At 51.7% G+C, this 26,981-nt stretch overlaps 6 protein-coding genes across 6 annotated transcripts; 5 read left to right on the top strand and 1 right to left on the bottom strand.

The window, feature by feature from the left end:
• Positions 1 to 4,174: 4,174 nt before the first annotated feature.
• On the top strand, positions 4,175 to 5,945 carry PFLUO_LOCUS9090 (uncharacterized protein; the record flags this gene model as incomplete). Its single annotated transcript, XM_073786880.1, has 4 exons — positions 4,175 to 4,331; positions 4,381 to 4,531; positions 4,589 to 5,837; positions 5,910 to 5,945. The coding sequence occupies 4 exons, from the start codon at positions 4,175 to 4,177 to the stop codon at positions 5,943 to 5,945; spliced, it is 1,593 nt and encodes a 530-aa protein (XP_073643092.1).
• A 3,181-nt stretch (positions 5,946 to 9,126) lies between these two features.
• On the top strand, positions 9,127 to 10,698 carry PFLUO_LOCUS9089 (uncharacterized protein; the record flags this gene model as incomplete). The annotated part of the gene is made up of 4 exons (XM_073786879.1): positions 9,127 to 9,290; positions 9,342 to 9,659; positions 9,716 to 10,543; positions 10,614 to 10,698. The coding sequence occupies 4 exons, from the start codon at positions 9,127 to 9,129 to the stop codon at positions 10,696 to 10,698; spliced, it is 1,395 nt and encodes a 464-aa protein (XP_073643091.1).
• A 2,082-nt stretch (positions 10,699 to 12,780) lies between these two features.
• PFLUO_LOCUS9088 (acetyl-coenzyme A synthetase 2) lies at positions 12,781 to 14,963 on the top strand (the record flags this gene model as incomplete). Its single annotated transcript, XM_073786878.1, has 3 exons — positions 12,781 to 14,118; positions 14,177 to 14,842; positions 14,898 to 14,963. 3 exons carry the CDS (start codon positions 12,781 to 12,783, stop codon positions 14,961 to 14,963), a joined length of 2,070 nt encoding a protein of 689 aa, XP_073643090.1.
• A 539-nt stretch (positions 14,964 to 15,502) lies between these two features.
• PFLUO_LOCUS9087 (uncharacterized protein) lies at positions 15,503 to 22,477 on the top strand (the record flags this gene model as incomplete). The annotated part of the gene is made up of 5 exons (XM_073786877.1): positions 15,503 to 15,608; positions 15,979 to 16,068; positions 16,377 to 20,191; positions 20,394 to 20,630; positions 20,696 to 22,477. The coding sequence occupies 5 exons, from the start codon at positions 15,503 to 15,505 to the stop codon at positions 22,475 to 22,477; spliced, it is 6,030 nt and encodes a 2,009-aa protein (XP_073643089.1).
• Positions 22,478 to 23,311: 834 nt separating this feature from the next.
• On the top strand, positions 23,312 to 24,493 carry PFLUO_LOCUS9086 (uncharacterized protein; the record flags this gene model as incomplete). Its single annotated transcript, XM_073786875.1, has 1 exon — positions 23,312 to 24,493. The coding sequence occupies one exon, from the start codon at positions 23,312 to 23,314 to the stop codon at positions 24,491 to 24,493; it is 1,182 nt and encodes a 393-aa protein (XP_073643088.1).
• A 462-nt stretch (positions 24,494 to 24,955) lies between these two features.
• PFLUO_LOCUS9085 (uncharacterized protein) lies at positions 24,956 to 26,002 on the bottom strand (the record flags this gene model as incomplete). The annotated part of the gene is made up of 1 exon (XM_073786874.1): positions 24,956 to 26,002. One exon carries the CDS (start codon positions 26,000 to 26,002, stop codon positions 24,956 to 24,958), a length of 1,047 nt encoding a protein of 348 aa, XP_073643087.1.
• Between the last annotated feature and the right edge of the window lie 979 nt (positions 26,003 to 26,981).

Below are 26,981 nucleotides of genomic sequence, written 5' to 3'. Positions count from 1 at the left end.
TGGGCCTCCTTGCATGGATTCAAAGTTGGACCATCTCTGGAACAATCGGACCCCGCTGCTTGATCTTTCTTTTGCCGAAACATAGCCCGCCATTTTAAACACAATGGCCGAAAAGTCGGCGCTGTTGCACATATGTGGGCCACTAATGTTTCTGCGCATGTCCAATAGAAGGGACCGCGGACCAAATATGTTGGGTCCCTTACTGCGTCGACATGTGCCAGGCTTGGAATCCGTGCACATGCAGTAGCGATGACACTTTGAAGAAATGTTAGCTTCTATCGTATGTCCCGCGGAGGTGAAAGGTGCTGTATCTTACAAAACCCCAGCACTGAAAAGTGCATATAGAGCGAATTTTGTGGATCTTGAGACACGGATCTTGTAAACAAGAGGTATAGGAAGAATCAATATCGCAATCTCAGTGGCAACATTGACACCTGCATTTGCGTAAGCGACTCCTGAGATACTAAGGCACTGGGCGTTATTGCGGTTTAGATCCCAGGTTGCGCTGATCGGGACACATTGCCAGATTACCATTGGAATCAGGATGACCACGGATAGTGTGATGAAGACCATTGTGGCAATGACCCATCTGTGGAATACCCCCTTCGGAAAAATGCGGAGGTAAAGCCAGAGGATGGACAGTTTGATGAAGTAAATCACAACACAGTAGAAAATCTCGCAAAGATAATCTGAAACAAGCTAGAATTAGCCTTCGATGGATTCAAGTTTTCACTCAGATACTCACACCAGATGAACGGCATCTGCGCTTGTGAAAGTGATGTGAATCTAAGATCATAAAGATGGTGTCCCAAGCCATCAGTAACACCTATTGCTTCTTTATTAATAGCCAAACTTCATCGCCCCAAAAAAGGATCCACGTACTAAGATTGCTGAAAGTGACGAGTATCACAGTAAATAGCTAAACGTTTCTGTAAGTCTTCGTTCAATCCAAATTTATGGTATCCTAGCGGCCTACCCCGGCGATAATGTGGCACCAATCATCCCACCAAAAAAGGCGGACAGTGTACCATCTTGCTATTATGCGACTTCCTACCATGATAAAGGCAGTCACACCGCTTGCGATTGCAGCCGCTCTCATAGGACCCTGGTCGTTGTTATGAGGTAGGTGACACTCTTGTTCCCAGACATACGCCAGTTCTGGATAACATGTCTCAGTTTTATTATTCTTGGACGATGAGAATTTTTTTAATTGAGGAACCTACCAAAGGCATCTGGAAGAGTGCAGTTATTCTTCACACAGCTTGTTACGTATGATTTTGATTCATAGTTGTCGCACTGGCACGCAATATCTGTGATCGCGCAGTGAGAAACTGAAGTGCTTTGCTCCACACATTGTAGCTTAAAGGGTCAGATGCAGACAGAGAATCATGAGAGGGGTACTCACAGGGCATTCTGGTAGTCTTCTGGTGGAATTATGATGGAAATTTGGAAATAAAGCGGCCACGTGAAGCAGAAACGCCGACAGAACTAGTAGCGTGTTGAGAAGTTGACCCATACTGCAAACGCAGAGCTAACATCTCTCATTATGCAGCAAAAAAAAAATTGCAATGAATGTAGAAGTCTTCTAGAATGCTGCCAACACGTTTATAAAACTCTTTTGGTGGATACTCTAGCTAACCGCCCCCAAGCGTAACACCCACCTTCCTCTCTGGTCGGAAAGAGCCATTCATCAAAGAACCCGCAACCATGGCATAATCACTTTGTTAAACTAGCATCTTGCGTTGAGCCAGGGTTGCTCAGAACTAAAATGGGAATCTTAAATTGGGATACTAATTCCGGACCATAAGGTTTGAGTGAACGACGTAATGGCAAACCTTATTCTGAAGCACTAAGACTGAACTATCAAATTCACCCCGCAGCTTATTTTGCTATGCGACTAAAGTTTTTTTGGTATCCAACGCTTACTTGCGGTTTCTCTAGGTTCGTCGAGGTGTCACGTGTGTTAACCGTTTGGGTAAATGCCTCTACTAGGTGCGACAACTTGTGTGTTGAGCCAACAGGAGTCATTGATGAATACCCTAACAAAACAACGTAACCTTCCGGTTCTGGCTGCATCGATCAGACAGAACTACCCTGAAATAGCAAGACCTCTTCTAAACTTGTGTGATGATATACAACGAGCAAGGGCTCCATAGTAGCTAGTTATAGGCTAGTTGATCAGACACAAAAAAGAGAGCAGTGTTGTCACTAGTGTAAAAGCTGGGTATTGCAATGGGCGATTTTCCAATATTTCTAGTCCTCTTTCAGCATTATCTCCGATGCGACGGAAGACAAGTCTGTCTTGCTGGAAACACAGAACGTGAAATCCGGCGGCTCTGCATTTGCAGCACCAAGAATAGAGTTCCAATGTGGCTGAAATATATCTTCGCCTCCCTCAGTCTCCAACCACAAGACGCTCTTGATATAGATGAGCGCGTCGTTCCAGTTATCCAGCGGTAGATCAGCTGCTACATCTCGAGCTCTCTCTACCAGCGCATCATAGTGAGTAGTATCAAACGAGGCCACCATTCCAACTGCAAGGAGCCAAATATCAAGGGAATCACGTACACGACGTGTCAATTCCAGCTGCTTGAGATGCCCTATAAACTGAGTGACAAGCGTATTCAATATGACTCCATGAGAGTAATAAGTCGGTCCTTGGGTAATAAACATGTAAAGTACGATCGCATGACGAATGCATTCTGTGATCGGTGATGGCAGAGATTTTCCCGTGTCGGGAGCTGAGAGTAATAGTCGGTGTACGACAAAACAGGTGAGGTCATGAAGCTGGGAGGGTGTGAAGGGTATCCGCTGTGCCCGCTGGAATAGGATACGGAGACGAACGAAGACATTCCTGACTGCATGGTCGGTAACAACACTGATAAGTTCGGGTGAATTATTTTCAATGGTGGTCGAGTCTAACTGCCATTCTGGAACAGGAGGTATGCCATCTCCAATGCCGAGGTCATCCTGAGTCTCGAATTGAGGATGGCCCATAATGAGCATCGATACCCTTTAGATTATGTTATTGGCTAGCCTTATTGTTAGTCAAGAGCGTACTTACCAGCTGACCATCCTTGCGGTAAGCGGGTTGGTCTGCCTTACAGCATTGATGCCACCTCTCATGTGAACTAGTTTTTTCACTCCCTCCACATGCATTTCGCTAACATTAATATTGCCCTTTCCAAACTGATGATTACGCAGAGTTAGCGATCGAGTTTATATCTAAAAAAGATATCCATTCAAAGAGGCCCTGGGGAGTGTCTCACCTCAATTGTTGCCAAAGTAATGACGGAATTTAAAGTCCCGTCTTGTACGGCCAGCGTCGTGTTTTCGACTTTTCGCCGGAGCAAAGTCACAGAGTCGGCCATGAGAATCTCTGAGATTCGAAAACCCCTCTGGGCTAGCAATTCCTCATCAAGGCATGCTGTTTGGAGTGATACGTGAAATAATGCTGGGTCGCCCAGAGCAAGTGGCCACCAAGAGATAAGAAACGGATTTGAGACTGGGTTTAGATCGAGAGGATAGTACTGAAAAGCAATCTTGTGAAGAACTGCATTTGTGAGTTACGCCTTGATCGACAACGTTGATCGACACTTACAGCTATGGATAAGGCGTTGGGCGTGTTCCCGGGGAAGTCTTGTCTGTGGATACGAGTCGAAAGGATCAAGACCCTTGAATCTATAGCTAGTTAAAGTGTTGGATTCATCAAGTGTTTTAATCGATTCATTATCCCCCCGCCCAAAAGCTGCTGGCGGGGCCGTTGATGGTTCGTTTGCATAAAGGCACTGAAGCTGACGCTTAACGCAGCGAGAGCAACGCGGTTTGCGGAGGTCGCAACTGCATTTGGATCTAGCACATGCAGCACAGGACCGACGAAGAGTTTGGCGCATTGTTCCAGAAGAACAGTTCGAGAAATTGAGCAACCAAAGGAGAAAAACAATCTGCGGATGAGAAATTCTGCTTAGTAGAGTGTGGGGTCCTTGTGCCTGGCCGAAAAAGCACTAGATCCCGGTGCCTATCTCGGCCTCTCTCGGAGTCTAGTCCCAATTGGGTAACATATATATGCTATCGAAATTATGAATTGAAGAGAAACCACGGAGTCTGTAAGAGCTATTCAGTATAAAAGAACCATTCGCCCCTGACTGTGGGAAATTTCCCATCTGTCATCGATATGGCTACCGAGATCTACAACACCTCCAATTCTCAGCCAGAGATTTGGGATTCTATGAATGCCCGGTTAAAATGCACCATGTTTGATCTTTTTGTGGGATGGTCTACCTGGCAATATGTTGTTGCTTTTGTACTTGCCGTGGTAATCTATGACCAAAGTATTCAAAGTCAATGGAAGGTTTTTAGCCAAGCTGACACAGTCTTTAGTAATATATATCAAGCGAAAGGGTGCCATTGCTGGCCCTCGATTCAAGATTCCACTCGTGGGCCCGTTCATTCAGGCAATTCATCCAAAGTTCGAAGCGTATCTTGCCCAGTGGGCGAGTGGCCCTCTAAGCTGTGTGTCTGTCTTCCACAAGTAAGTCACGTCTCTGGAACTTGCAAATATTGGATCAACTGCTCACGTATTATGCAGATTTGTCGTTCTTGCCTCCGACCGAGACCTAGCCCATAAGGTTTTCAAATCGCCCTCATATGCCGAGCCATGCATAGTTCCAATCGCAAAAGACATCCTAGGTCACAGAGCATGGGTTTTCCTTCAAGGTAAAGCCCACACCGAGTACCGAAGGGGATTAGCTCCTCTGTTCACCAATAAGGCCCTGGCCAGTTATCTTCCGGTACAAGAGAAAGTGTTCACGGACTACTTTGACAAATTTGTTTCCGCCAGCAAGGCAAATCATGAGCGGCCCATGGCGTTCATGGCCATGTTCCGCGAGATCAACTGTGCACTTTCGTGTCGAACCTTCTTCGGTGACTACATATCCCAGGACGCGGTCAAGAAAATCACCGATGATTTTTACCTTGCTACTGCTGCTCTTGAGCTAGTTAACATCCCTCTGTCCATGTATATCCCGTTCACCAAGCCCTGGTTAGGGAAGCGGGCGGCCGATGCTATCCATGTCGAGTTCGCAAAATGTGCTGCTGCATGCAAAGCAAATATGGCGACTGGCGCAACGCCCACATGCATCGTGGATCATTGGGTGCTCCATATGATGGAGTCCGAGCGATATCGCGAGAGAGTTGAGGCGGGTGAGGCCGAGGCGGAGAAACCAACGAATCTCATCCGCGAATTCACAGACGAAGAAATTGGAGAGACGCTGTTCACCTTCCTCTTTGCGTCTCAGGATGCATCCAGCAGTGCCACAACTTGGCTATTTCAAGTCCTCGCCCAAAGGCCCGATGTACTCGATCGACTGAGAGAAGAAAACCTAGCTGCACGTGGCGGTGATAGACACAAACTTTTTGACCTCCCGATGTTGGAATCACTCACCTACACCAACGCAGTGATCAAGGAGCTCCTCCGCCACAGGCCACCCGTTATCTTCGTTCCCTACCTTGCAACAAAGAACTTCCCCGTTACTCCCAACTACACCGTCCCCAAGGGCTCTATGGTGATCCCGTCCTGCTACCCAGCTCTACATGACCCAGCTGCTTACTCCAATCCCGATGTTTTTAATCCTGACCGCTGGATATCTGGAGATGCCGAGTCCAAGACTAAGAACTGGTTGGTTTTTGGAGCCGGACCGCATGACTGTCTCGCAAGGAGGTATGTGCCACTATCGATGGCAGGTATGATTGGCAAAGCGGCGCTGGACTTAGAATGGGATCATCATGCTACAGAGAGATCGGAGAAGATTAGCGTATTTGCCACCCTTTTTCCGATGGTAAGTCCATACTACTCGCTGGTCTTCTGCTTTTTGCTTCCGCACGTGGCATGTTCTAATTTCGCAACATAGGATGGCTGTCAATTGGTTTTCAAAAAAAGCTCTTAGTCGCACGGCAGAGGAGTTTAATAAAACAACGGGTTTCGCGGCTCTAGTTCTTTGTTTCTTAACATTCTAGAGACATAATTGAACCTTTGTCAAAGAACATACAGGATTTGATTAGGGAATGGCCCTAATTGTGTGAAACACAAAATAGGTTACAGATACGCCGTACGCGCGGTTTAATGGATCAAGTTAGAATCTAAATACCAAGTCCAATTTACAAGAGGATGATATGCTTGGAATATAGAATTGCGTAGGTAGCTCTTTTATTCAGACCATGCCCATGCAACCGCTCCATTGCAAGCTCTAACATGCAAGTCAAAGGATGCTGTGCAAATGATGTTAGTAGTGTCGCAAAAGCCGAATTTTAAAGAAGGCCATCAAAATGAAACCATACATATCACCTCAGATGCGGTGCATGCAGCTCCCATGCAGCCAGCAAGGGCTTTCACAAAATGTTCACTCGGACAAGTGCATCCAGTATCAAGGTAGGAGTTACATCCTACTACTGTGGCGGCCTGCTCGTTGCACTGATGCTATTACGCGAATCTAGTTAGCGTATACTCTGTTGCAAACCCGCAATTTTAACTTTATATCCAAAAGACTTACCAAGCAAGAGGTAATGGGTGGGAAAAGAAAGGCATCTTCTGCTACTGCAAAGGACACTATGGCGGTTAGCGGGGCAAGAATTGAAAGTTTCATGTTGGAAGTTTGTTGTGTGGATAGCTGGAGAAGAGAGTGGAATAATTGATGATAGTCTTTTAAGGTAGACACCCAGGGCTCTTAAATAGCCAAAAGCACAGGGTATGCATTATCTCGATGCATGCAGGGAGATTTGAAGCAAACAAGTTGGTAAGGTGACTTTAATGCATCAGGATCATTCGGAATTAAGTCCTTGAGTTACCTGGTCTTTTGATTCTGCCAGAACCATATGCAGCATAGTATTTTGAGACTTGATTTTTGGATACAAAAAGATGCTAAAGCCTACCGAAGTATACACAGATACCAACCTGTCCAGCCGAAATCATCTCAGCTTTGGTATTTCATGGATTCATACGATCTAGCTTAGTTGTCCAACATTTGTATGCCTACGCTTCTTGTTCGCCGTTGGACCTAGGCTGATTTTAAATTTACTGCCGACATCTTTCATGCACGCCTTAATACGGTCCCATGCAAACAGTCTTATTTGCCCTTTTTCTCTTTTTGAGCGACATCAAGTTGGATCATAGCCACGCAGGAATCTCTCTCCCAAGGCTTTGACGGGAGTAGTTGCTGTTGTTATGCCACCTATATGGTATTCTGAATTCTTTTTGAAACATTTCATCGGACTCTATGGTGCCCTTGCTCACAGGTCTGCTTCCTTCGGGGTATGGTGCAATGTCACTTGGCTGCCCCAGTTAACTACACCGACCTTTCTGTCTTCGCGGCGTAAAGGACTTTATTTTCACTCCGCTTCCATTTCGCAGGCGTGCGCCACCGAGCATCATGACATAGGGCACCTTCACGATCGTCACCTTCGAAGCTCATATTGGGATTCCAAATGCGACGGTGTATCTAGCAGTGGGCATTAAGTCCGGGGCCTAGTCATCATTGAGATGTCGTATCTAGCATCAATTATTTCGTTTAATTTTGTCCAAATGGTGTGTCGTTGCTCATATGCGGCAAAGCTGTAGCTTCATCTCTAGATATACCACCTTCACAGCACAAACTAGTCACTATTAATCCGTCCGCCACCAGCTCATAATCAATTCATAGGAACCGCCCCAAGCCGACGAGTGGGACAAAATTAGGTAACAGCTTCTTGGCTTCGCTGACGAGATCTTGATCGAGTGAGGAAGGTTGAGACCGTGAGCAGATCCTAGAGGCGGCTAGCGCCAATCATGAGGCCGGTATGATTGAGCTTCAGTCTGTTTGCGCAGGAAATAAAGTCCATCGTTTCTATTGCCGCCGCTGATCCAGAATGATGGCATCAATTGTGATGTTGTAGTGTTCGTTAATCTCAAACCCGCCAGGGCTATCGATGGACATCGGCGCTCCCCGATATGGGCTCCACCTGGGGCCATCTTTGTACCCCACGGGACGTCATTGTGAAATGAAGATCAGAATTTGGGAGACCAGCAAAAGTATCTGAGGCTATGGATATATTAAGGGTCCCATGTTTCCTCCCTCCATGTAATTTCTCACGATTTGAAACTGCAGGGCAGATTCCAAGAACATCTTTGAAATTTGACCCAACGCTATCAACCAACAACAACTATAGTTTCTCAAAATAAGAGAAAAGGACACACACAAAAACTCTCAATATGACTGGAAAGGAAAGCAACGGACTCAGGTCCAAAGTCCGCTCCATACTCTCCAGCAGCGATGCCAGATCGAGAGCCTCAGACAGTGATTCTTCGAGAACATACCCTGCGTAAGGTGTTCTCTAAACATGCAGGCAAATGCCTCTAACAGACCAGCAGCGATGAAAGGTATCAGGACTACAGGGGGACCTACGGATCAGCACCAAGTTACAACGGTATTCCTGAACCTACGCGTGTGCCGCTCGAAAGTATTAACCGCTCTCAGGCGATCAGTGTTTTGGCAGCTGCTGTCGGGGGAATGGGTATCCTCGGTAGGAGGAACCCAAGGGAACATATGGATGGGATAGATCATGATGAATTGGGACTTTGTGTTTCTGTGGCTATTCTTCAGATGGACTAAGAGGATGTGACTTTTGTCCGGTCTGGATGGATTGACGCACGTGCACTTGGAAGCTATGTTTTTTTGTTTCGGTTTCATGGAAACTTACAATTGGAATCAAGTGTCATCTGGAATGACATATCATCATCATCGAACTTTATGTATATTTTTTTCTGTTGTAGAATTTAGGCTGTTTCCGCCATTCCATGTTGTCGGACGGCGCCCCGAAATTCTCGGCGGATTGCCCTGGATCATAGTCCGCTTCCACCACAACTTTCTTATTGGGCCTATCATTTTCTGTCTGCTTATTGCAGTCTAAACGTCTTGTTTCTGCTGCCTACTCCACCCGTTGTTCAAAGAAGGCGTGCCGGGTGTATATATCGGCAAGGCGTGCGTTGCACGAGAGTCAGGATACCGCGACTCTAACTGAGCCAAATTAAGCCAAATTCAGCCAAATTCATTTCACTGCATTTCTCTGCTCATTCACTTGCCTCTCATCCCCAAAATGTACAGCACAAGGGTTCCAATCCGGGCCCTTTCCAATCCCATCCGACAATTCTCTACGACCACTCGACTCCAAGCACTATCTGGTCTCAAGATCAACTCCGATCGACTCTGGCAAACATTACACGAGACATGCAATTGGGGCAGCGCCCACAGATATGGCGAGTAAGCAAAGTATTTTAATCCATTGCTAAATCCCCTCTGATTCACCATTAGAAACCCAATTGATACCGGCATGGCCCGTCTCACTCTGACGGATGACGACGCTCATGTCAGAAGGTGGCTTGCTGCCGAGATCCAGAAACTGGGATGCACTCTCTCAGTCGACCAGATGGGTAACATGTTTGCGCGCCGGACCGGTAGCAAAAAGTCGGCCGCGCCGATGATTGCTATGGGTAGTCATCTCGACACGCAGCCTCGCGGGGGTCGGTTTGATGGGATTCTCGGCGTCATGGCCGCGCTGGAGGTATTGCGCACAATGAACGAAAATGGATTTCAGACGAACTATGATATTGGGGTTGTCAACTGGACAAAGTAAGTCTCTCTGGCCTTCTATTAGCTCAGTCCTAATCTGGTTTTACATCTCAAAGTGAGGAGGGAGCCCGGTTCCCCAAGTCCATGTGCTCCTCCGGCGTCTGGGCTGGCGCCATCCCGATCCAGAAGGCATGGGATCTCCGCGATATCCATGATCCTAATGTAACGCTTCGGTCCGAGCTTGAAAGACATGGATATCTAGGCGACATACCCTGTTCGAGCGATGCACGCACCGGGTTCCCACTCGGTGCACATTTCGAGCTGCACATTGAACAGGGGCCTATTCTACCGGAGAACAACCGGTCGATCGGGATCGTCCAAGGCGCACAAGGCTACCGATGGCTGACATTTACCATCCACGGCAAAGATGCACACACGGGCACGACGCCTCTAAGTGCGCGACAGGATCCGGTGCTTGCTGCGTCTAGAATGATCGCAGCCTCAAATGATATTGCCAAGCGCCATGGTGCGCTCGCTTCAACGGGTATCATCAAGGTGCCGTCCAATGCATCTACTAACACCGTTGCTTCGAAAGTGACCTTCACACTTGATATCCGGCACCCCCAGGATCGCGTCGTGCATGCCGTGCAAGAAGAATGTCTGCAGTCGTTTGCACAGATTGCTTCTCAGAACGGCAAGGGCGTGGCCGTTGACTGGACACTAGATACCGACTCACCGGCCGTGGAGTTCGATCCAGGGTGCGTCGCATCCATCCAAGTCGTGGCCAATGAGCTCGTCGGGCCGGACAAGTCGATGCTCATGACTAGCGGCGCCGGCCATGACAGCGTGTATACCAGCAAGCACTGCCCAACGGCGATGATCTTTGTGCCATGTCATGATGGTATCAGCCATCACCCGACGGAGTACTGTTCCGCAGACGATTGGTTAGTTTCCCTTCCTTCCCCCTTCCCTGATTTGATGTCCTGGACGATCCCTTGATCCTGACAGTTTCAGTGCTCTTGGCACGCAAGCTCTGCTCGAGGCGGTGGTGCACTACGACCAGGTGCAGTGGGAGAGTGCAGCGGCAGGATCGGAATAGTTCATATCCAGCCTGATTGAATACCGCGGCGGTATTCACCCAGTCCAGGGGCTCGGCCCTGTTTCACTGTAGTGGAGCAGATGAGTCTTTTCTCCCAACATTTAGTAATCTATTTATACTCCGTGAGGAGCAGAGCAAGTGTGCAAATGCTCTCTCGCAGGATTCAACAAGTCGCTACCCGGCAAACCCGAGGCAACTTCTATCGTCGTGTGACATAGTACCTGCCCCAAGTGAATATTTTCCGATCAATGAAACGGGCTTTAGATTGCACCATCTACCAATAAGGTGACATCTGATTGCAGTTTTTACTGGATCTGACCCCACTCCGTGAGACACCGAGGGATGTCCCGATTCGTGCGGCGGGGGGTTGGTTTAGCACGGCGTTTTCTCGCCAAACGGTCTTTTCTCGCACACGGTCTTTTCTCGGGGCGGACGGGCGGGCGGGTGTAATTAGCCTAGGCAGCCATCGGGCTAGTCCCGATAGAGCGCTGGGCGGGTTTTTGTTTTGCAGAGAGTTGGCAACGCAAAATGTGACGGTGGAGCTGAGCCTGGCGTACTACTGTGGTATGTATGGGTGTGCGGAGTACACGAGGTGCCCATCGGGGTGTGTCTTGAGGTTGTATTGTTGATTATTATTGTGGTGTGGGATTAAGGAGATCGCAATCAGACTAGATGACACGGTTAACTCGAGGGAGGGGCTAGCTAGTGCAAGTGATTATTGACATCCTTACGTCCTTCAGCGTCCCACAATTTTCCGACGCCCTCTCCACACGTGGATTCAGCTCCTCCCACTGCGCGGATAGGGATTGATGCGGCGGCGGACCTGGTATAAAGGATGCTCAAGCCTCTCGTGGCGACTTGACATACATCGACTGTCCATCATCATGATATCAGGGATAGACCGATAGACGGGGGTGGTTGGCATCAATCCGAATCGTGATCATCACCGACCGCCCAAAAGGGGAAAGGGTCGACGAACTGGATGCTGACTACCTTGGACCCAGTGCGGGCGAACAGGGCCCAAGCCTAACAAGTTGGTCGATGCGCACTGACACTCTACAGAGTCAGTAACAGACGTTGTTGGAGCCGAGTGATGGCCGTGTGATGCGCGCGAAGGATTCTACTAGAAAGCGGTTAGGGTTCGCGCTGCGCTCCCTTTACATCATCGGATCGACTTATGACATGGGGGTGGCGAGCATGCCATACAATCCGGGGCACAATTACCACTGCGATACATAGACAGAGGAGACATGTTTCTCTTTCGGCGGACAGCTGCCAGACACGGCACGGCGGCCGGATTTTGGTTTTCGGTCTAGGAAAGCCATTAGTGAGTGTGTTCCACGGCCTGGGCGCTCCACCGAGGAAGTCTATTCAGCCGTAGGTCAGTTTGGTCCCCTGCGCAGCTCGGCAATGCAGAAGCGACAAGAATACGGTCTGCGATTTCGGACGGATGGTTCGCCAGTTCTAGGCCAAACGGTTCAGGGAATTGGGTATACTCCATCTTTCCCCGGAGCAACGGAACAGACTGGCCTCCCCACAGAACCACAGCACTTGTTTTTTATTATTATTATTATTATTATCATTAGTCTTCCTATTAGTTAACGGGACCCAAAAAGAGGAGAATCAAATCCGAAGAGCATCTATAATTGGCTGGATAGATCAGAATCCATAAGTCCCTCCATACAGTCCCTCCATACTCTCGTGCTGGTCGCAGCGATCGACAGAGGTAACAGGCCGGGTACGGTAAATACGAGCACGGCCGCATCGGGGTCACTGACCATATTAAGGTGTCCTTCATCCGTCCTCTTCTTCTTTCTTCCTTTGCTCTTTTTATTTTCCATCCGTATTCCCTCCAAACACAACCTCTACAGCTCTCCTCTTATCCACGCACACACAACACACATACTTCACGAACTCGGTGAGTGTCCTGTCCTTCCACCCCACTCGCACGAGCTTAATGATCCCGCTCTATCGACTATGTGCACGCTACCTACCGCTCGTTCACCCCGCTAATGCGACCTGATCCTCCAGAGAACTTTCCATTCCACACCCACTGCAGTTGCGCCCGGATTTTTTCCAACCATGTCGCAAGCCGACCCCAAAGCCAAGCCCAATGTGGTAAGTGAGCTGACTTATTTCTCTGCTGAGCCGATCTATCTAACCTCCCCTCCGCAGGTGCTGGAAGCCCACGAGGTCGACACATATCACGTTCCCAAGGCATTCCACGAAAAGCACCCGACCGGCACCCATGTAAAAGATGTCGACGAGTACAAGAAGCTCTACGAGGAGTCCATCCGCAGTCCCGACACCTTCTGGGCTCGCATGGCCCGCGATCTCCTCTCCTTTGACAAAGACTTCCAGACCACCCACTTCGGCTCCTTTGAGAACGGCGACAATGCCTGGTTCGTCGAGGGCCGGCTAAACGCGGCATACAACTGCGTGGACCGCCACGCGCTCAAGGACCCCAACAAGGTCGCCATTATCTACGAGGCCGATGAGCCCAACGAGGGCCGCAAGATTACGTACGGCGAGCTGCTCCGCGAGGTGTCGCGGGTGGCTTGGACTCTGAAGCGCGCCGGTGTGCAAAAGGGTGACACCGTTGCCATCTACCTGCCCATGATCCCCGAGGCAGTCATTTCCTTCTTGGCGTGTGCCCGTATCGGTGCAGTGCACTCGGTCGTCTTCGCTGGTTTCTCGTCGGATTCGCTGCGGGATCGTGTTCTGGATGCCCAGTCTAAGGTGGTGATTACCACCGACGAGGGCAAGCGCGGTGGCAAGGTGATTGGCACCAAGCGCATTGTCGATGAGGCACTCAAGCAGTGCCCAGATGTTCGGAACGTGCTGGTCTACAAGCGCACCGGCGCCGAGGTACCCTGGACCGAGGGTCGGGATCTCTGGTGGCACGAGGAGGTCGAGAAGTACCCCAACTACCTGGCTCCGGAGTCTATGAACTCGGAGGATCCGCTCTTCCTGCTCTACACATCCGGCTCGACCGGCAAGCCCAAGGGTGTCATGCACACCACCGCCGGCTACCTGCTCGGCGCTGCCATGACGGGCAAGTACGTCTTCGACATCCACGACGATGACCGCTTCTTCTGTGGTGGCGATGTCGGCTGGATTACCGGCCACACCTATGTTGTCTACGCTCCTCTGCTGCTGGGATGCGCCACTGTCGTGTTCGAGAGTACCCCCGCCTACCCTACCTGCTCTCGTTACTGGGATGTCATCGATCAGTACGATGTCACACAGTTCTACGTCGCCCCTACTGCTCTGCGTCTGCTCAAGCGTGCTGGCAACGAGCACATTCACCACGAGATGAAGCACCTGCGTATTCTTGGCTCCGTCGGTGAACCCATTGCCGCCGAGGTCTGGAAGTGGTACTTTGAGGCGGTCGGCAAAGAGAAAGCCCACATTTGCGATGTTCGTTCTCTCTCTCTTCCCCACACTTGTTTTAGTATCTAACCTTTTGAATCTGCAGACCTACTGGCAAACCGAGACCGGCTCCCATGTCATTACCCCTCTCGGCGGTGTGACCCCCACCAAGCCCGGCAGCGCCTCCCTGCCCTTCTTCGGCATTGAGCCCGCCATCATCGACCCTGTCTCCGGCGAGGAGATCACCGGCAACGATGTGGAAGGTGTCCTTGCCTTCAAGCAGCCCTGGCCCAGCATGGCTCGGACCGTCTGGGCTGCCCACAGGCGCTACATGGACACCTACCTTAACGTGTACAAGGGATACTACTTCACCGGTGATGGTGCGGGTCGCGATCACGACGGCTACTACTGGATCCGTGGTCGTGTCGACGACGTGGTTAACGTGTCTGGCCACCGCCTGTCCACTGCCGAGATCGAGGCTGCTCTGCTCGAGCACAACATGGTTGCTGAGGCTGCCGTGGTCGGGATCAACGACGAGCTCACTGGCCAAGCGGTCAATGCCTTTGTTGCTCTGAAGGAGGGTAACGAGACCACAGACCAAGTGCGCAAAGACCTGATGATGCAAGTGCGCAAGTCGATTGGGCCCTTCGCGGCGCCCAAGGCCGTTTTCGTCGTCGACGACCTTCCCAAGACTCGCAGTGGCAAGATCATGCGTCGCATCCTGCGGAAGATTCTGAGTGGTGAGGAGGATAGCTTGGGTGATACCTCGACGGTAAGTTCTATCTTTTCCCTCGTGTGGTGTATGCAATACTGACATGTCATATCAGCTCTCTGACCCCTCGGTGGTCGACACGATCATCGCCACCGTGCACGCCGACCGCGGCCAGGCGTAAACGGTTCATGATGAATTTGATGATTATGAAGACCTCGGATGTGGATTGTCTGTAAAAACCCTGTTGGGGAAATCATGTTGCTATCACACATGATAGGCCTGCCACTCCCGTGTATGGCACGGTGTTTGAATTAGTTTCTTGCGTGTTGTGTTGTTCTACATACTTGTACCTGAGATTCCCTTGTCTGTCTATTTCATCAGCGGTGTGAATAGTATATTTTTCTGTATAGTGTATTCAGTGGATAAGTCGTAATGAATACTCGAGTCCTCGACAATAAGAACGACTGGGTCTCACGTTAGGCAGCATCCATTCACGTGACAGGGACCACAATAGTCCGTGGCTGACATAACCCGCTTCGCTGGCCAACAAGCCTTACCCTTTTCTGTGTCGCGTCTCTCTCTCCTTCCTCCTCTTCCTCCTCCACGCGCCCTCTTTCGTCCACGCCACCCCTCTCTCCCTCGTCCATCCTCAAATCCTGCGCGCAACCCCTCGACCTATGAAGTCGTGAGCTTCGACAACTCCAACCCACCCCAGACAACATGTCTTTCGGCTTTGGAGGATTCGGTCAGAACAACCAGCAGCAGGGTTCCGGCTTCGGGACCACTGGTGCTGGTGGTGGCTTCGGAGGCACCAACACCGGAGGAGGTAGGTCTATCCCGTGACTCGTTTCTCCTGCGTGGCCCCCTTTGTGTTTCGAATTGTCTTTTTGTTTGCATTTTCTTTGTTCTTGCTCCCCTATCGGACTCGAGACAAGAAAAACCCGGTGCTCCTGATGTCGACCCGCGACGATGGCGAAGACCGCACGCGCAAGAGGCAAAAAGAAAACCCGCAAATTCTCGACTTCAACAACACCCCTTCGCGCGCGACGCCGTCCTCACCAATCGCAATCTGCGGGTCTCCTCGACGCTCAGCGACAACACCGCGACAAGAGAGGGAACAAAAAAAGAGCATGGGCCTGCTTGAGCTACCAGAAGAAAAACCAGTTCTCTCTGACACCGATACCCCTGTCTTCTAGGCTTTGGATCGACATCCTCCCCCTTTGGTGGTGGCACCTCTGGTGGCAGTGCTTTTGGCAATACTTCCAGTGGCTTTGGCTCCGGCGGAGGTACGTGCTTCAGTTAAGGAGCTCCGCGATCCCTCTCTTTTCAACCGTCTGCGGGTTGTCCTCTTGAATGTGCCACATCGACTTCGCTCTCTACACGCCCGTGTCTGGATCCTTTGCGTATCGCAGTCTCTGCGCCCTCTGGGAACGATGGATTACAGTCATTGGGACCACTCCTGCGATAATTCTTGGAGCTTGAGCAATCTGCACCCGAGGAACCTTGCCTGTTTTTCTTGCGCTGTTTGACTTTTGTGCAACTTCTTCTTGATGTTTTTTTCCCCTGAAATTTGCTAACATTACTCTTCGTCTAGGATTCGGAACCAACACCCAAAATCAGTCTAATTCTCTTTTCGGCAGCCAGAACACCCGTCCTGGCGGTTTCGGCGCCACGAATACCACGAACACGGGCGGCGGCAGCCTCTTTGGCGGCGCTCAAAATCAAACGGCTGGAAACACCGGCTTCGGTGCTGGTGGTGGTTTCGGCTCCACTGGCAACACCGGCGGTTTCGGCGGAACTACTAACACGGGAGGAGCTGGAGGCATGTTTGGCAACAAGACGGGGGGCTTTGGCGCTACCACCACTCCCAGTACCGGTGGAGGATTTGGCACTGGCGGCGGCTTCGGGGCCAACACCGGTACGACTGGCACTGGTTTCGGCGCTGGCACAGGAACAGGAACTGCCTTCCAAGGTGCTCCGCCGACATGTGAGGGCACCGGCGGGACTCCGTTCAATCCGTTTTCGGAGAAGGACACCAGCTCCAACACGATGAATAACTACCAGAGCATCAGTTTCATGCAGCCTTACAACAAGTTCTCGTTCGAGGAACTACGCCTGGCGGACTACCAGCAGGGTCGGCGCTACGGTAACGGCAGCGGCCAAGCTGGCGCCTTTGGCTCCTCTGCCTTCGGCGGCTCTGGCGGCTTTGGTACTCAACAGCAACAACAACAACCCACGACCGGCTTTGGCGCTAGCGCCACGCCATTTGGTGCAGCAGCTACCAGCGCCCCATCTGCCTTCGGTAGCCAGACCCAGACCGCCGGTGGATTCGGCGCGAACGCTTCCAATCCATTGTTCGGAGGGGCCAAACCCCAGGGCTCCCTTTTCGGTGGTGCGGGAACTACAAATGCGACATCTCAACCCAGCCTTTTTGGCAGCACGACCAACACCGCTGGCGCTGGCGGCTTTGGCACCACTCCCGGAGCTGCGTCAGGTTTCGGTGGCACTGGCGGCACTGGTGGTACCACCGGCGGACTTTTCGGCGGCAACCAACAGCAAAACAAGCCGGCCTTTGGCGGTAGCGGAGGAACTGGCTTTGGGGGTGGTGGTGCATTCGGAACGCAGACCACCAGCGCTGCGAACCCGTTCGGAGGAACCCCTGCCACGGCATCTGCCTTCGGCGGCGGTCAGCAGCAGCAGACTGGAGCCGGCGCATTCGGCGGGTTTGGTCAGAATCAGCAAAATCAAGCCCAGACCCAGAACAAGGGCCTGTTCGGTGGGGGTGGATTCGGTGCAAGCAACCAGCAACAACAGGGCAGTGGGGGCCTCTTTGGCGCGGGTGCCGGTGCGCCAGCGACTGGGTCTTCTCTTTTCGGAGGGAGCCAGACTCAGCAGCAACCACAGCAGGGGTCCGGATCACTCTTTGGTGGTGGTGCCCAACCCCAACAAACTGGCACTGGCGGTGGTCTATTCGGCACTTCCCAAAACCAGCAGCAACAGAAGCCCGGCGGACTCTTCGGGGGATCGACCGGTTCCACTGGCGGTGGTGCCTTCGGGGCCTTCGGCAATTCTCAGGCCCAGCAGACCGGTGGCGGCCTCTTTGGCGGTTCTCAGAATCAACAGCAGCAGAAGCCCGGTGGCCTCTTCGGAGGATCGACTGGTAGCGCCGGCGGCGGCCTTTTTGGGGGCCAGAATACTGCCTCCCAGGGTGCAGGCTCCTCCCTCTTCGGTGGCAACCAGGCCCAGCAACAGCAGGCCGGTGGGGTTGGTGGAGGTAGTATGTTCGGCGCTTCCCAGCAATCGCAACAGCAGCAACCAACCCCTGGAAGCTTGCAGGCATCACTTCTGGATGGCAATCCCTATGGCAGCCAGTCTATCTTCTCTGGTCTCCCGACCCCGAGTGCGCCCTCTCCCGGTCCCCTGGCCACGCCCCTCTCTTCCAGCATCAAGCAGAAGCAGCGAACTCCACTGCCTGTCTACAAGATCACCCCCAATGCTGCCAACCGTCTGATCACGCCGCCCAAGCGTCAGGGATACGGATTCTCTTACTCGACCTATGGCTCTCCTTCCAGCTCCACCAGCACCCCATCGGGACTCAGCAGCAGTCTCCTTGGCGGTAGCAGCAGCATGCGCGGTAGTGTCAACGGCAGCTTTGGCCGAAGCTTCAGCAAGAGCTACTCCACCAGCAACCTTCGCAAGACCTTCGATCCGGATTCCGACAGTGTTCTGTCCCCCGGTGCCCTCCAGGCTGGCGGCAGCGGCCGCGGCAACAGCGGCAGCCTCAAGCGGCTCACCATTGACCGCAGTCTGCGCAGCGATCTGTTCACCCGTCCCGCCAGCATGTCGCCTGCTCCGATTACCAACGGAGACGATGCCTCCCAGCCCGACAAGCTGAAGAAGAAGGTCAGCTTCGACTCGTCCTCTCCCGGCGTTGCCGGTGGTGAGATTGTCCACGTGCAGTCCACGACCCCCGAACCCACCCCTGAGGAACTTGGTTTCCTTCGTTCAATCCGTAAGAACAGCAGCCTCAATGGCGTTGACGGTGCTGCGCATGGCGACCGCCCCGAAATGGAATCCGTTCGCCGTGATCTTGCCGTGGTTCCAGAGAATGGTGAGCCTACCACTCCCGCCACCGATGCTACTATCAAGCGCTTGTCCTTTACTCCTGGTGGCGACCCGAAACCCGGCGAGTACTGGATGAAGCCTTCGCGTGCCGAGCTCAACAAGATGAGCCGCGATCAGCTCAAGCGCGTCGTTGACTTCACCGTCGGTCGTCAGAATTGCGGCCAGGTCACCTTCAATGAACCTGTCGACCTGACCATTGTCGATCTGGACAATATCTTCGGAAAGACTGTCGACATTGGCGTTCGCAAGATCACTGTTTATCCCGAGGACGGAAACAAGCCTCCCATGGGCAAGGCACTCAATGTGCCGTCCACCCTCCGGATCGAGAACTCCTGGCCGCGTGGCCGCGACAGGAAGTCACCTTCGCCTCTCACCAGTGGCCCGCTCTTTGACAAACACATCGACCGCCTGCGCAAGGTGACCGATACCGGGTTCGTCGCCTATGAGATGCAGACCGGCACCTGGGTCTTCACGGTGCCTCACTTTACCACCTATGGGCTTGATTACGACGAGGAAGAAGAAGGTCAGAGCCTGAACCAGAGCACCTTGAATGCTGGCCCTCCTGACACTGGCACCCCAAAGGCCCGTCCTTCCACGAACTTTGACCACTCAACGACCTTCTCCTCCCTCGACGAGTCGTTCGTCGGTTCGATGGCCGGTGTCGACGACGACACTTTTGACTTTAAGAAGCGCAAGATCGTCCCCGGTTCGTTCGGAAGCCAGGCAATGGAAGCCGAGGACCAGGAGATGGGTTCCGAAGCCGAGTCCGAGTCTTTTTTAGACGACGGCTCCACGGGTTCAACTACTGAGCACGACGATGACGTCGTCACCGAAAGCCAGCAGTCTGGCGATTCGGTAGTTGGATCTGATGAGGATGAGGAAATGGACATGGCGGGTTCCTTTCCCAACCCTCATCGTACCGTGGAGCGGGATGACTCCCAGAGCACCGATGGTGACATGGAAACCACCCAGCCCCTTTCAAAGCCCTTTGGCACCCCGGGCAAGCCCCGGCTCGACCTCAGTGGCGATTGGGCCGACCAGTTGCAGCGCACTATCAGTCCCCGAAAGCAGAACCGCGACGCCCTTCGTGAGATCCAGGCAAATGCGTTTACTGATCGTACTCTGCTTCACGATGCGTCGCCTGATGCCGCCAAGCCGGCTGATTCGCCGAAGAAAGGCTTCTCAAACAGTATTGACTTGATGAATTCGCTTTTTCAGCAGCCGCGCAAGCAGCATGCTGCGTCCACAGTGAAGGCTTCTGGGCGGCAGTCCAAAGGCATTGAGGTTTGAGCTCCCTGTTGCTTTCTTGCTATTTTTACGATTCCTGCACATTGATACTGCTTTTACATCCAACTTATGCACATTGCTTTGGTCATATCCTGTCTTGCCCTTCTCATGTATCTATCACATCCAGCCTTTTCACGCCCTACACAGATAGCTTCCCAATTTGAGATTTGAGCTAAAACGTCTTTTTCTTTCCTTACAGTGGCCTTACAACAAACAACCCAAGACATTTGCAGGCGACACGAAGCAAATGAGCCAGTCCGACGCGGCCTTCCATGACTCGTTCAAGCCGCGCTGGGGCCCGATGGACTCGTTCGTTTGCGCCAAGAGCGACCTCTCGGAAGTACTGTCCGGCGCGGAAGATCGCTGGACTCAGCGCCTGTCTATTGTCAGCGAGGGAAGGGATGTTGCGGTCATGTCGCACAACAAAGAAGGCAATGTAAGTTTTCCTTTTACCACTGTACATTTTTTGGTGGATGGAGTACTAACGAGTAACCGGCACAGTCGATGGAAATGCTTGAGGTGCAACAACAGCAATCTCATACTCATCGCATTGACGGGACGCCCCTGGTTCGTTTGGCCAATGTCGACCTTCACCAGTTCACTCAGTCCCCCTCGAGCCGTGCTCAGTCCGACGACGAGCGTTTGATCTGGCAGCTTGCCAACATCCTCTTCAATGATGACATCGAAGACGACATCTCCGCCGGCGTGCCACCACAGCTCCGAACGAAGTTCGCACACCGCATTAGAAAGGATCGATTGACTCGTCTGTGGGAGGAGATCATTCGCGGAAAACACGCTCATGACCTGGAGTCCATCCGCTCCCCGGAAGAACGCGCCGTTCACCTGCTCTGCTCCCACCGAGTCGAAGAAGCTTGCAAGACCCTCGTGGAGAGCCAGAACTTGCACCTGGCTACTGTGGTCGCCCAGATTGGCCGGGATGCTACTACGCGGGCCGACATGGCGAACCAGATCGAAGTGTGGCACCAGAGCAATGTTTCCTCGGAGATGAACGAGCCGCTTCGTGCTCTGTATGAATTGGTCGCGGGCAATGCGCTTCGCAGCGAGGGCAAGTCCGGTGGTGCGCTAGAGGACCGAGCGTCGTCCTTCACTTTCACTGAGCGCTTCGAGTTGGATTGGTTCCAGGCCTTCGGTCTTCGTCTATGGTATGGCATCACGGAGGATGAGCCAATTGAGGCCGCAGTCTCCAAGTATCTTGCCGACCTGGCCACTGGACAGGAATCTTCCTTCCCTTATCCGTCCCATGGGGCCGGTGCTCGTGTCATGTTGCAGCCTGGTTCTGATACTCTTGGCCGCGAATCACCGCTCTGGGTGCTCCTCAAAACCTACTCGGCATCCAACGCAACCCGCCCACACATTGACCCTATCCAGCTCCCCGCCGCCCTCCTTCCGGAGTCGATGTCGGGCGACCGACTGACCAACCGGCTGTCCTTCCAGCTGCACCATATCCTCACCGCCGTGGTGGGACACCACCCTGCGATCAACATCGATCAAACCCAAACGGACCACCTCGTGTGGGACTATGCATCGGAGCTGAGCGCAGGCGGTGAACTGGTGTCGGCACTCTTCGTCCTTCTACACCTCTCCCAGTCCACCGACCGCAAGCGCGCCGTCCAAGAAACCCTCGCCCGCTTCGCCGCACACCTCCCCGACCCCCTCTCTGCTGACGGCTCCCCCGATCCCACTTGGCACCTCCTGACAACGACCCTCCAACTCCCCGAGCCCTGGATATGGGTCGCGAAGGCCCTTTACGCGCGGGATATCGGCAACGCCGCCCGCGAAGTCGACTGCTTGATCCGCGGTAGACACTGGAACGACGCCCACGCCACATTCTGCCGTATCGTCGGCCCAACAGCTATCATCGAGCGCGACTACGCAACCCTCGACACATTGGTCTCGGGCTTCGGTGACGGACCTGAGCGCAAGATGCGTGGCTGGGCTGCCGGCGGAGGCGTGTACGAAGACTTTCTCCGCCTCGCCACCTCGCGAAGTGGCCGTCGCGACGCTACGCGTATCAGTCGTCTGGTGAACGCCCTCGTCGCTATGGGTGATCGTGTTAAGGGTTCTGGTGTCGAGGGATTGGAGGAGCGAGTTGCCTTTAAAGAGATGAGCCGGGCCGTTGCCGGCTGGATTGCCCATGAGGATGTGCAGTCTGTCCAGTCTTCTGCTGTCCTAGGTCTGCCTCTCACGGGTGATGCGAGGATTATTCAGACCGCTGAGATGAGTCGGCGGTACTATGGTGTTATTATGGCGGGTGGCCATTAGGTCGAATGTTGAATGCTTCAAATGAATGGATGGGGGTGATGCGGTGGTGATGTTCATCGAGCTGCTAGTATTGGTGGAGCAATTTGCAGCGTTGCTTGCTTTTGTCTGCGGCACATGCTTCTTGTCTGGGCATGTCGAGTGTTGTGATTAGTTGGCGTGGAGGATGAGCCTGATGATGGATGGCTTTTTTCCTGCTCTTTTCTTCTTTCTTCTTTCCTTTGTTTCATCATTCCCCATGATTGTTCTCTTGTACTCTAGCTGATCTACTGCGAATCTCATGTTTCTTTGTTATAGGTTTGTCTTGAAGTTCCGTTGTCAACGGTACCTAGGTAGTAAAGTAGTATCAGTGGCAGCGGTAATAGTGACTTATGTAGCTTAAAAATATATTCTACTTGAGTTGTCCTTCTAAATGTAGTAGTAATCGCCACCTAAAGTCAGGGCCCCAACGCTGCGCGGTTTAGGGGCATTAAGTAGCTTCCTAGTTAGTAAGGATGCGCGATAGGTCTACGGAGGTCTAAGTAGCTAATTCCACTTAGGCAATGTTTCCCTTGTAAATTGCTTCTAAACGGCGCTAGACTTTGGATAGATCAGGGGTAGGATTAGCTAGGAAGCTCTTCCTTAACTAGCGAGGAAATCGTTAATAAGCAGGTTCGCTATATTGAAGTATTCTAAACCATCACCCATTTACGCATTCCAGCCTCGGCCAACATCATATGACAAGGGGGCTTGGCTACGGGCCAATACCCAGCCGCAGCGGTGAGGGCTCTCTCCTGAAGAGGTGCTTCTTCCCTTCTACCTCTTGTTTACGTTTGTCATCCTTCCAACGTCTGCAAAATGGACTTCGATGGTCTTGCGAAGCAACAGTCAGATCGGATCTTTCAGGTGTGGATACAGAACCTGCTTGGAAATTCCCCGGAGACCCTGGCAGGCAAACTTGCTTCCCGGCATTGCCCTGGCAGCACACCTGTTACGGCTTCGCGGCTCCCTAATGGCGCCTTCAATATTTGTTACCGAGTTACTTTTGAAAATGACCATCGGGTTGTGGTTCGCTTTGTTGGCCTTGGTCGAGTCGTTGCTCGCAATGAAAAAGTTGAAGATGAGGTTGCTCTCATGCAATACCTCGCCCAGCACACAGCAATTCCAATACCTAAGGTCTTGGGATCGGGAAAGTGTGCTGTTGGCCCGTATATTGTGATGGATTTTGTGGAAGGAAAACCGCTGAGCGGATACCTTACAGATGCGTCCCAGCCGACAGCCACGCTTAGCCCAGATATTTCCATGCCTGTCTTGAGAAGAGCTTATTCCGACATGGCGAAAATCCTATTGGAGCTATCTAAGCCCGAGTTCCCCTACATTGGGGCCGTCAAACAGGACGAGTCAGGCGAATGGACCGTGCAGAAGCGACCGCTCACTTTCAACATGAATCGGCTCGCTCAATTCTCCAATATACCTCTCAAAGTCTTCGAACGAGGACGTTTCAGCAACGCAGCAGACTATTTCGAGGAGCTTGCTCGTCATCATTTTTACCATCTTGAGCTACAACGAAATGATGCAGTTACGGATGAGCTTGATTGCCGAAAGAAGTATATTGCGCGCTGCCTTTTCCGCAAACTGGCACGTGAGATATCCAAAGAACACTGCAGAGGCCCTTTTCGCCTTTACTGCGATGATTTGCGTCCGGGAAATGTCCTTGTTGAGGCATCGAGCCTTGCTGTCACTGGTGTGGTTGACTGGGAGTTTGCCTATGCTGCTCCTGTTGAATTTACACTTGCTGCTCCTTGGTGGCTATTGCTGGAAAGTCCAGAGGACTGGGAACCTGATCTCGATCAGTTCTTGTTGCGATTTATGCCGAGGCTGCGCACTTTCCTTGAAGTCCTTAATGACTGTGAGGCCAAAAAAAATCCAAGAAGGCTCTTTATCCGAATCTCAGCGGCTATCAACTGCTATGGAGAAGTCGCTGGAGACCGGACTATTTTGGATTTGTCTCGCTTCACGTCACAGCTCTATGTTCGATGAGATCTATTGGAGTTTCATTGATTCAAGATTTTATGGTCCATTTACAACGATAGAGGATCGACTTGGTCTGCTCAGTACAGAAGAGCGGCTTAATATTGACGCCATCGTGGAAAGTAAAATGTGTCAGGCAAGAGAGCTCACTTTGATTTCTCATTGTAGCATTGACGAGCTAGTTGATCTATAAAAATGTGATATTGTGACAGCTTTTAATATATGATCATTTAGAGACCAAAAAAGAATATATTCGTTGAGCACAGGTACGGAAAACACGAAGGGAGGGAGGAATTTGTCCGATATTACGAAAACACTGGGATTCTAAAAAGCTTTTTTGGTAATTAAAGTGTAATATTATCAGGATCTGCTTCATAACTCCGTTTCATGAAAAAGGGCGTTGCGTTATATGCTGATGCCTCGGGAGCTACGGACACAATTATGTACAAGAAAGGGGTCTTCTGGCCAGCATTAGACTCTCTTCAAGTCTTCCAATCTTTCCTCCGGTCTTTCCTTCAATCTTTCTTCCCTACCAGTCCAGTATCCCTGCATCTCCCACCGTCGAGAAACCGCACTCTGCTGACACGGATCCGAGTTTGGATTCCAAAACTTGCAGTGAAGGATAGCCATACCAGCCTCGAAATCAGCTGCAGTGGGGCCTGGTAGATGCCATAACAAATCAAGGCTTCCCCAGGGCATCGGCCCATCCCGGCGGTGGACGTAGTTCAGGAGATTTTGCTCAGGCCAAAAGCCATCGAATAGCTCTGTGCGGCCGAGGACGGCAATGTAATATTTGAAAAGTTCTGTCGAAGGAGAGAGTACGATCACACCGGCGTTAAAATAGTCGCGCTTATCCTCAGCGGCTAGGTTAGGAGGAAAGCCAAAGGGCCTATAAGCAATGTCGGGCGTCGAAGCTAGAACATAGCTATTAGGAATCGGGGGCAAGCCGGGGGCAAGTGGACTTGTCGCATTCCTGTTGACTAGGAGGCGCTGCGCAGCAGGGTCTTCGAAAATTGCGTCGAGAGGGCGAGTGATGACCATATCTGCATCGAGTAAAGCCACCTTTTCAAACGGCATGACGTGAGGATCGAAGACTCGTAACTTGTTGAACACTTCGGCATAACGGCCGACGACAATTTCGACGGAGTGTTCCACATCCTCAACCTCAACTACGATCGCACCGTCATCCCGTAGTCGCTGACGCTTGCTTTCGCGCACCCCCTTGGTGACCATAATCACAACAGAAACTGGACTGCTGAATTTTGTACGCTCGGCATGGAGCAGCTGATAAACCAACGTCCGAGCTCCCACATAGTACATATGCTCGTCGTCCGTAGCATCCTCCTTGGCCTCAATTTCTGTGCCAATAAATATGGCGACAGCGTAGCGGGTCCTCAGGGGTTGCTTTGTAGCATGGGGAGTTGGAGTGGCAGACGGAGTAACACTCGAATTCGGACTCGAGGTAGGCTGGGCGTGGTCTTGAGGATGAGTATAACTCTCGTGCCCTCGGTAAATCATTAAGGCCGAAGAGTGCCGAGAAAAGCTGAATAGTGCGATACACAAGGTAAAACTAATCATCAAGGCAAATGGCCATCTCGTTTGCAGAAACCTGCCATTGAGGAGATTCATGGCGGGCGCTTAATTTACCGCTTAAAATTTTTTGGACGCGCATTTCGAGAGGGTCTTTTCTTTATAAACACAGAAGTATTTTAGTTTTGGCCCTTATTTGCCATAGTAGCTAAAATTGGTCGTGCCCAAAGAGGTGCAGCGCGCACGCTGAATTGGGGGCCAACCGGGGCCATAGACCTGGCATCGGACCGATAAAGGCAGCCGTAAAAGCCTAACCTTACCCGAAAGCGTTGGGCGAACCTCTAGGCGACCCCATTAACCAATCCTTACGGATAAATCGAGATACGCACCTGGCTTAGGCAGGTACGCATGTCATCTTCGCCGGGGTGTGTCCCTAAAATGACCCATTATTACTATTATTCAGGGTCTTTGCCTTCAATTTAGAAGGAATAGACTGAATTGGAATAATTTTAGGCCACGGGTGTGTGATTAGTGTATTATGGGCCAGCCTATTCGCGCCAGGCGGGGGCGGCTAATTTAGTCTGTCTCGCTAAGGACAGCTTGGTAGCGAATGAGAATATACGAGCTAATACGAGCTAGGTATAATGGGGAAACATAAGTGGCTAATATTAAGATTGTCCGTAAAGTTCTCGTAGCAGGTTAAAGAGGCTCGTGGTGCTTGAGAAGATCAGGATGAAGATCAGGATGAACATCAGGATGAAGATCACCCAGTGGGCGTTGCCGGCAGAAGCCTTGTTATATGCAAGCCGGTCGGTTGTTTGCGCTAAAAACGGACAAGATATCATGGATGTAGGGATGTAGGACGGACAGACGAACAGTGCAGAGCTGCTTGGGATACCTGGCGCCTGGAGACTCACCGACTTCATCTACTTCGCCTACTTCTGGCAGATGGAAGGTTTCAGCGAAA

This window comes from Penicillium psychrofluorescens, assembly GCF_964197705.1.
Source record: "Penicillium psychrofluorescens genome assembly, chromosome: 6".
In the NCBI taxonomy this organism is placed as follows: Eukaryota; Fungi; Ascomycota; class Eurotiomycetes; order Eurotiales; family Aspergillaceae; genus Penicillium; species Penicillium psychrofluorescens.
This window is presented reverse-complemented; position numbering and strand designations above follow the sequence as displayed.